This window comes from Coregonus clupeaformis, chromosome 6 (assembly GCF_020615455.1).
Source record: "Coregonus clupeaformis isolate EN_2021a chromosome 6, ASM2061545v1, whole genome shotgun sequence".
NCBI lineage: Eukaryota > Metazoa > Chordata > Actinopteri > Salmoniformes > Salmonidae > Coregonus > Coregonus clupeaformis.
The window spans coordinates 46,369,270-46,378,995 of NC_059197.1; the positions used below are offsets into that span (position 1 = coordinate 46,369,270).

General features: G+C 45.7%; 1 protein-coding gene across 4 annotated transcripts in view; it reads left to right on the plus strand.

Annotated features, from left to right (window-relative positions):
- LOC121567472 (rap1 GTPase-activating protein 2-like) overlaps positions 1-7,281 on the plus strand; it is a 77,448-nt gene extending 70,167 nt beyond the window's left edge. For all 4 annotated transcript variants that reach the window (XM_045220852.1, XM_045220853.1, XM_045220854.1 and 1 more), the window contains 5 exons: positions 109-207; positions 638-755; positions 1,807-1,915; positions 6,252-6,322; positions 6,790-7,281. In XM_045220852.1, the coding sequence (XP_045076787.1) occupies positions 109-207; positions 638-755; positions 1,807-1,915; positions 6,252-6,322; positions 6,790-6,798 (406 nt within the window). In that variant the 3' untranslated portion in view covers positions 6,799-7,281. The remainder of the gene's footprint in view (positions 1-108; positions 208-637; positions 756-1,806; positions 1,916-6,251; positions 6,323-6,789) is intronic.
- The last annotated feature ends 2,445 nt before the right edge of the window (positions 7,282-9,726 follow it).

Genomic DNA, 9,726 nt, shown 5'->3' on the forward strand with positions numbered 1-9,726 from the left:
ACAAACAGATCTGGGACCAGACTGTGCATTCAGTTCATAATACTAAAGCTTGTGTTATGTCATTGTGCATTTGTTCTATCTGCTAACTTGGTCTGTATGTTGTTATAGTGACCAAAAGACCCCAGACATCTGCCCGCTCGGCCAGGAAGGGAGATCAGAGACGTCGTCCAACCCCAGCTCGCCAGAGATCTGCCCCAACAAGGAGAGGTGAGATGAACTACACACAAAATACTGAACATGAACACACAGGGTGTGCATGACGTGTGAACTCCTGAGTGGCGCAGTGGTCTGAGGCATTGCATCGCAGTGCTAACTGTGCCAATAGAGATCCTGGTTCGAATCCAGGCTCTGTCGCAGCCGGCCGCGACCGGGAGACTCATGGGCGGCGCACAATTCGTCCAGGGTAGGGGAGGGAATGGCCGGCAGGGATGTAGCTCAGTTGATAGAGCATGGCGTTTGCAACGCCAGGGTTGTGGGTTCGATTCCCACGGGGGGCCAGTATAAAAAGATATGTATTCGCTAACTGTAAGTTGCTCTGGATAAGAGCGTCTGCTAAAATGTAAATGTAAAAATGTGTGCATATGCTTTGTAAACTTCTCCTCTCCTCTAATGCTTTTCCTCTCCCTCCTGTCACCAGGCCGTTCCTCAAGCTGAAGGACTGCAGCAGCAGACCCAACATCTCCCGCTCATCCTCCAGTACCAGCAGCTTCAGCAGCACCACCGGGGAGGGAGAGGCCCTGGAAGAGCTTGACACTGTGAGGGCCCGCAGCACTGGGGAGATAGGGGGCTGGGGAGGGGGAGGCCCTGGAGGCATTGTGCTGGTGGCATATGGAGGATGGACAGAGGGTTGGGGGATAGGGAGTAGGGAGGCAGTGGGACAGGTGGCTGTAGAACAGAGGGGTAGGGGAGTGGGGTGTGTTGAGGTGGGCTTGGGTGGGCCAAAGCATTTGGATCAGGACTGGCAGGGTGCTTCTGGCACATAATTGGGCAGACCATAGGCCTGTGGTGCTCAGAAGTTGTGGGATCCAAAATGATTAACTGTATAAGGACCATGTTTGTTTTATCATTAACTGCATGAAGGCATCAACAAATTACACATTTGGAATGATTTGAAATGATTTGGCAGTACTGAGAGAATAAATAGAGATGATGCAATATCATGACAACTGGTGATTAAGTCAATTATGGTTTCTGTCACTCTCTTTGGATCATATTGTGTTGGATGTCAATCACGCACGCTTGGCAAAGGATGAGAATTATTGTATCATACACACATTACACATTACACACATCAGTGTTTACATAAAAAAAAAAATGTTGTTCAACAGTTTACAGCTCAGTTTACCGTTTTGCTGTTGAACAGAACTCAGTTAACCTAAGGCTGGAATTTGTGTACCCCTCTGGAGCAGTTTGGGGGTTAAGTTCCTTGCTCAAGAGCACATCGGCAGCACAGTGCTGAAAACCGACCATCTGTAATAATTCTAGCTGAAGCCTTGAGTTAGTAGCCGTAGTCTGTAGTGTGTGTGACAGTAGAATGATAAAAATGGATGACTACCCTAGCCCTGACCTGCTCCTCCTCCTCTTCCTCTTCTCCCTCCTCTTCATCCTTGTGGTCCTCTGTAGCTCAGCTGGTAGAGCACGGCGCTTGTAACGCCAAGGTAGTGGGTTCGATCCCCGGGACCACCCATACACAAAAAATGTATGCACGCATGACTGTAAGTCGCTTTGGATAAAAGTGTCTGCTAAATGGCATATTATTATTATCCTTCCCTCTTCCTCTTCCTCCTCCTCCTCTTCGTCTCCCAGGGAATCCACCCGTCCATAGCCTCCTCGTCCGTGTTCAGCCCCTACCCTTCCCTCAGCGTGGAGAGCCAAGGCTCGGCCACCCCCCTCATCATGTGTCGCAGTCCCACAGGTAAACACCCAACACTGATACACTACACTTACAGTTGAAGTCGGAAGTTTACATACACTTCGGTTGGAGTCATTAAAACTCGTTTTTCAACCACTCCACAAATGTCTTGTTAACAAACTATAGTTTTGGCAAGTCATTTAGGACATCTACTTTGTGCATGACACAAGTCATTTTTCCAAAAATTGTTTACAGACAGATTATTTCACTTATAATTCACTGTATCACAATTCCAGTGGGTCAGAAGTTTACATACACTTCGGTTGGAGTCATTAAAACTCGTTTTTCAACCACTCCACAAATGTCTTGTTAACAAACTATAGTTTTGGCAAGTCATTTAGGACATCTACTTTGTGCATGACACAAGTCATTTTTCCAACAATTGTTTACAGACAGATTATTTCACTTATAATTCACTGTATCACAATTCCAGTGGGTCAGAAGTTTACATACACTAAGTTGACTGTGCCTTTAAACAGCTTGGAAAATTCCAGAAAATGATGTCATGGCTTTAGAAGCTTCGGCTCATTGACATCATTTGATTCAATTGGAGGTGTACCTGTGGATGTATTTTAAGGCCTACCTTCAAACTCAGTGCCTCTTTGCTTGACATCATGGGAAAATCTAAAGAAATCAGCCAAAAATTGTAGACCTCCACAAGTCTGGTTCATCCTTGGGAACAATTTCCAAATGCCTGAAGGTACCACGTTCATCTGTACAAACAATAGTACGCAAGTATAAACACCATGGGACCACGCAGCCGTCATACCACTCAGGAAGGAGACATTTTATGTCTCCTAGAGATGAACGTACTTTGGTGCGAAAAGTGCAAATCAATCCCAGAACAACAGCAAAGGACCTTGTGAAGATGCTGGAGGAAACAGGTACAAAATTATCTATATCCACAGTAAAATGAGTCATATATCGACATAACCTGAAAGACCGCTCCGCAAGGAAGAAGCCACTGCTCCAAAACCGCCATAAAAAAGCCAGACTACGGTTTGCAACTGCACATGGGGATAAAGATTGTACTTTTTGGAGAAATGTCCTCTGGTCTGATGAAACAAAAATACAACTGTTCAAATCAAATGTATTTGTCACATACACGTGTTTAGCAGATGTTAAAGCGAGTGTAGCGAAATGCTTGTGCTTCTAGCTACAACAGTGCAGTAATATCTAACAAGTAATATCTAACAATTTCACAACATATACCCAATACACACAAAACTAGTAAGGAATGGGATTTAAGAATATATACATATATGGACAAGCAATGACAGAGCGGCATGGACTAAGATACAGTAGAATATTATAGAATAGAATGCAGTATATACATATGAGATGAGTAGTGCAAGATATGTAAACATTATTAAAGTGACTAGTGTTCAATTTCTTAAAGTGGCCAGTGATTTCAATAGGCAGCAGCAGCCTCTTATGTGCTAGTGATGGCTGTTTAACAGTCTGATGGCCTTGAGATAGAAGCTGTTTTTCATTCTCTCGGTCCCAGCTTTGATGCACCTGTACTGACCTCGCCTTCTGGATGATAGCGGGGTGAACAGGCAGTGGCTGTCACGCCCTGGCTCTGGGGACTCTTAAATGTTGAGCCAGGGTGTGTAGTGTCTATGTTTTGTTTTCTATGTGTTTCTTTCTAGATCATGTATTTCTATGTTGGCCAGGGTGGTTCCCAATTAGAGACAGCTGTGGCTCGTTGTCTCTGATTGGGAACCATACTTAGGCAGCCTGTTTTGCACTTGTCATTTGTGGTATCTTGTTCCGGAGAGGTTTGTGTTTTGTTAACCTTAGGACTTCACGTATCGTTTTGTTGTTTTGTTGTAGTGTATAAGTACTCATTAAAAGATGTACGCATATCACGCTGCGCCTTGGTCCGGTTCTTATGACGATCGTGACAGAAGATCCCACCAAATAAGGACCATGCAGCGTGTCCAGGAGCAAACGCCGGAGGTAACGCTAGTGGATGTCCTCCTCGGTTGGGGGAAGATCACCGAGGAGGAGGCAGTCCGCAACCGGAGGGCGATGAGGGAGGATGCCCAGGCAGGAGAGGAGAAGAGAGAGAGAGGCAACCCCAAGACATTTTTTTGGGGGGCACATGGCATGGACGACGGGGCTGCTGGAGGCAACTACAGGGTGAGTTTGTGGACTAGGAGAGGAGGCCACCAGGTTACGAGGGCCATTGGTCAGGAGGGAGAAGGAGAGTGTGGAGGCACGGCGAGAGGAACTGAGTAGGCAGCAGAGGGAGCGGAGGTTTATGAGGAAACCCAGTCCTGCTCCCCGCACCAAGCCAGTGGTGCACGTCGCCAGCCCGGTCCGGCCTGTTCCTGCTCCCCGCACCAAGCCAGTGGTGCGCGTCACCAGCCCGGTCCGGCCTGTTCCTGCTCCCCGCACCAAGCCAGTGGTGCGCGTCGCCAGCCCGGTCCGGCCTGTTCCTGCTCCCCGCACCAAGTCAGTGGTGCGCGTCGCCAGCCCGGTCCGGCCTGTTCCTGCTCTCCGCACCAAGCCAGTGGTGCGCGTCGCCAGCCCGGTCCGGCCTGTTCCTGCTCCCCGCACCAAGCCAGTGGTGCGCGTCGCCAGCCCGGTCCGGCCTGTTCCTGCTCCCCGCACCAAGCCAGTGGTGCGCGTCGCCAGCCCGGTCCGGCCTGTTCCTGCTCCCCGCACCAAGCCAGGGGTGCGCGTTGTCAGCCCGGTCCAGCCCGTTTCTGCTCCCCGCACCAAGCCAGGGGTGCGCGTCGTCAGTCCGGCACAGCCCGTGCCTGTTCCACCGGTGCCTGGTCAGGCTGTCCAGTCCAGCTCCGGCCAGCGGGGTCAGACCAGACCAGGGGCGCTACGGGGGGGTAGCGAGAGAGTGGTGGTCACGCCCGGAGCCGGATCCGCCTCCGAGGCGGAATGCCCACCCAGCCCCTACCCTCTTGAGTTTGTGTGGCGCGGTCGCAGTCCGCGCCTTTGGGGGGGGGGGTACTGTCACGCCCTGGCTCTGGGGACTCTTAAATGTTGAGCCAGGGTGTGTAGTGTCTATGTTTTGTTTTCTATGTGTTTCTTTCTAGATCGTTTATTTCTATGTTGGCCAGGGTGGTTCCCAATTAGAGACAGCTGTGGCTCGTTGTCTCTGATTGGGAACCATACTTAGGCAGCCTGTTTTGCACTTGTCATTTGTGGTATCTTGTTCCGGAGAGGTTTGTGTTTTGTTAACCTTAGGACTTCACGTATCGTTTTGTTGTTTTGTTGTTTTGTTGATACAGCCCGACAGGATGCTCTCAATTGTGCATCTGTAAAGGTTTGTGAGGGTTTTAGGTGCTAGGCCAAATTTCTTCAGCCTCCTGAGGTTGAAGAGGCTCTGTTGCGCCTTCTTCACCACACTGCCTGCGTGGGTGGCCATAATGACCATCGTTATGTTTGGAGGAAAAAGGGGGCTCTTGCAAGCCGAAGAACACCATCCCAACTGTGAAGCACAGGGTGGCAGCATCATGCTGTGGGGGTGCTTTGCTGCAGGAGGGACTGATGCACTTCACAAAATAGATGGCATCATGAGGAAGGAAAATTATGTGGATATATTGAAGCAACATCTCAAGACATCAGTCAGGAATTTAAAGCTTGGTCGCAAATGGGTCTTCCAAATGGACAATGACCTCAAGCATGCTTCCAAAGTTGTGGCAAAATGGCTTAAGGACAACAAAGTCAAGGTATTGGAGTGGCCATCACAAAGCCCTGACCTTAATCCCTATCGAACATTTGTGGGCAGAACTGAAAAAGCGTGTGCGAGCAAGGAGGCCTACAAACCTGACTCAGTTACACCAGCTCTGTCAGGAGGAATGGGCCAAAATTCACCCAACTTATTGTGGGGAAGCTTGTGGAAGGCTACCTGAAACGTTTGACCCAAGTGAAACAATTTAAAGGCAAATACTAATTGAGTGTATGTAAACTTCTGACCCACTGGGAATGTGATGAAAGAAATAAAAGCTGAAATAAATAATTCTCTCTACTATTATTCTGACATTTCACATTCTTAAAATAAAGTGGTGATCCTAACTGAACTAAGACAGGGAATTTCTACTAGGATTAAATGTCAGGAATTGTGAACAACTGAGTTTAAATGTATTAGGCTAAGGTGTATGTAAACTTCCGACTTCAACTGTAGGTCTCTATGCCCTCTGTATCTCTTACACTGTAGATTACAATGGTGGGTTTGTTGACATTCTTTACTCTAACTATCAGGAAGCACACATGTTACTTACTTTGTTGTTTCTCCTCGTCAATGTGTGATTGACACTCAATCATATAGTATGTATTCCTCTGTTAACAGAGGCTTTCTCTTATTCTCCTCCAGATGTAAAGAGTAAGATGTCTCCCAGGTCAAACTTGAAGTTCCGCTTTGACAAGATGAGCCACTCCACAACTGTAAGTGATGTCTCACTGTACTGTACCGTACCATACTATACTGTACTGTACTATACTGAACTGTACTGTACTATACTGCACTGTACTGTATTATACTATACTGTACTGTACTATACTATATACTATACTATACTTCACTATACACTGTACTGTACTGTACTCTACTCAACTGTGCTGCATGTGTGATAAACACACTGCTCAGTGAATACAGTCTTGAAATGACCCACTGCTCTCCTCCAGAGTCATTAGGATATGATAGGTGGATACAGCATCAGGGACAGTAGCTTGGTCCTGTATCACAGTCCCTTCACTGCTGGGTCTGCTCTGCATCCCTCATCTCTTATCTGTAGGACACTATCTAGCTAGAGATCCTGCAATAACCTATCAGCTTGATCTCTCATTAGAATATACATGATGATGATGATGGTGTTGTTGTAATGGGACATTTCTGTTATTTTCTATTGCAGTCCGAGTAGAAATCTGGATTTTCCAAAAAAGGGACAACACTGGCTGTTGGAGCAAAAAACATCCACAACATCAACAGCGCATCACAATGGAATCACAAAATGTACTTAACTTCATGACTAAAGGGAATTAAGTGGACTGCAATAAAGGGTGCACAGGTAGACAGATACTGAGCTGGAAAGGAGGGAGAATCCTGTGAGTCTGAACTAAGAAGTGTTGAAAAAAAGGTTCCTCTCTCTCACTCTCTCTCTCTCTCTCTCTCTCTCTCTCTCTCTCTCTCTCTCTCTCGATGTGTCTGGTACAGAAATAACTCACAGTGAGAGGCTAGGTGCCATGTGTTACTGACATCACATTTTTATTGGCCGCTGGTCTGATTAAAATACTCATCTGTAACATTAACCCAACAACTAGACAAGGCAAGTTTTAAAGGTCCAATGCAGGCATTTTTATCTCAATATCATACGATTTCTGAGTAACAATTAAGTACCTTACTGTGATTTGTTTTCAAATGGTCAAAAAGAAACAAAAATAGCAATTTCTCAAGCAATAATTTTGCTAGGACTATCTGGGAGTGGGGAGGGGAAAACTGAAAATTAGCTGTTATTGGCAGAGAGGTTTGGAACTCTCTTTCTAATAACCAATTTACTGCATGGTGATGTCACCATGGAAGGCCAAAACTCCATCCCACCAGAACAGGCAGAAATTTCAGGCGGTCTTTCAAGCTCTTACACTAAAAGGGCATTATTATAATTTTCACAACTTCACAGTATTATTACAACCTCATAGTGTGGAAATACATATAGAACACAGGAAAATCTAGTTTTTGACTGCACTGGGCCTTTAACCTCATAACATTCATCATCATTGATTTGGGAAACTGTGGTTATAGGTCACTTTTCCGCTGCACTCATCTCTCAGATTACAGTGATTGTTCATTGTGGTCCTCTTCTGTTACGATCTCCATATATGGGTCCAGGTTGGTGTAAGTTGTGTTACTGTCCTTCAGAATGGGATGTTGTTGTTAACCAGGGGGACTGTCTCTCTTGCCTTTGCCCCAGTATGTCTGTCTGGGGACAGTTCCTCTATTGCCTAACAAGGAGTTCTTGCTGCAGTAGTTTCGCTTCTTTTGAGTCACCTGTTGTAATGCTGGTCGTCTTTCCCTCTGGCCTCACATACAGTACAGTCAACACAGGTCAATAGAATGGATCAATCCACAATAGAGATAGATACAGTATTTAGATACTGCATACAGTGCCTTGCAAAAGTATTCATCCCCCTTGGCGTTTTTCCTATTTCGTTGCATTACAACCTGTAATTTAAATAGATTTTTATTTGGATTTCATGTAATGGACATACGCAAAATAGTCCAAATTGGTGAAGTGGAATGAAAAAAATTAAGTGTTAAAAAAATCTTTAAAAAAATAACAGAAAAGTGATGCGTGCATATATATTCACCCCCTATGCTACGAATCCCCTAAATAAGATCTGGTGCAGCCAATTACCTTCAGAAGTCACATAATTAGTTAAATAAAGTCCACCTGTGTGCAATCTAAGTGTCACATGATCTGTCACATGATCTCAGTATATATACACCTATTCTGAAAGACCCCAGAGTCTGCAACACCACTAAGCAAGGGGCACCACCAAGCAAGCTGCACCATGAAAACCAAGGAGCTCTCCAAACAGGTCAGGGACAAAGTTGTGGAGGAAAGATCAGGGTTGGGTTATAAAAAAATATCAGAAACTTTGAACATCCCATGGAACACCATTTAAATCCATTATTAAACAATGGGAAGAATATGGCACCACAACAAACCTGCCAAGAGAGGGCCGCCCATCAAAACTCAGGGACCAGGCAAGGAGGGCATTAATCAGAGAGGCAACAAAGAGACCGAAGATAACCCTGAAAGAGCTGCAAAGCTCCACAGCGGATTTGAGTTTTTGTCCATAGGACCACTTTAAGCCGTACACTCCACAGAGCTGGGCTTTTCGGAAGAGTGGCCAGACAAAAGCCATTGCTTAAAGAAAAAAATAAGCAAACACGTTTGGTGTTCGCCAAAAGGCATGTGGGAGACTCCACAAACATATGGAAGAAGGTACTCTGGTCAGATGAGACTAAAATTGAGCTTTTTGGCCATCAAGGAAAACGCTATGTCTGGCGCAAACCCAACACCTCTCATCACCCCAAGAACACCATCCCACAGTGAAGCATGGTGGTGGCAGTATCATGCTGTGGGGATGTTTTTCATCGGCAGGGACTGGGAAACTGGTCAGAATTGAGGGAATGATGGATGGTGCTAAATACAGGGAAATTCTTGAGGAAAACCTGTTTCAGTCTTCCAGAGATTTGAGACTGGGACGGCGGTTCACCTTCCAGCAGGACAATGATCCTAAGCATACTGCTAAAGCAACACTCGAGTGGTTTAAGGGGAAACATTTAAATGTCTTGGAATGGCCAAAGCCCAGACCTCAATCCAATTGAGAATCTGTGGTATGACTTAAAGATTGCTGTACACCAGAGGAACCCATCCAACTTGAAGGAGCTGGAGCAGTTTTGCCTTGAAGAATGGACAACAATCCCAGTGGCTAGATGTGCCAAATTTATAGAGACATACCCCAAGAGACTTGCAGCTGTAATTGCTGCAAAAGGTGGCTCTACAAAGTATTGACTTTGGGGGTGTTAATAGTTATGCACGCCCAAGTCTTCTGTTTTATTGTCTTATTTCTTGTTTGTTTCACAAAAAAAATATATGTTGCTTCTTCAAAGTGGTAGGCATGTTGTGTAAATCAAATTAAACAAACCCCCCCAAAATCAATTTTAATTCTAGGTTGTAAGGCAACAAAATAGGAAAAATGCCAAGGGGGTGAATACTTTCGCAAGCCACTATAGATACTAGGGTTGCTAGGGTTGGGGTCAGTTCCATTTCAATTCATTATTT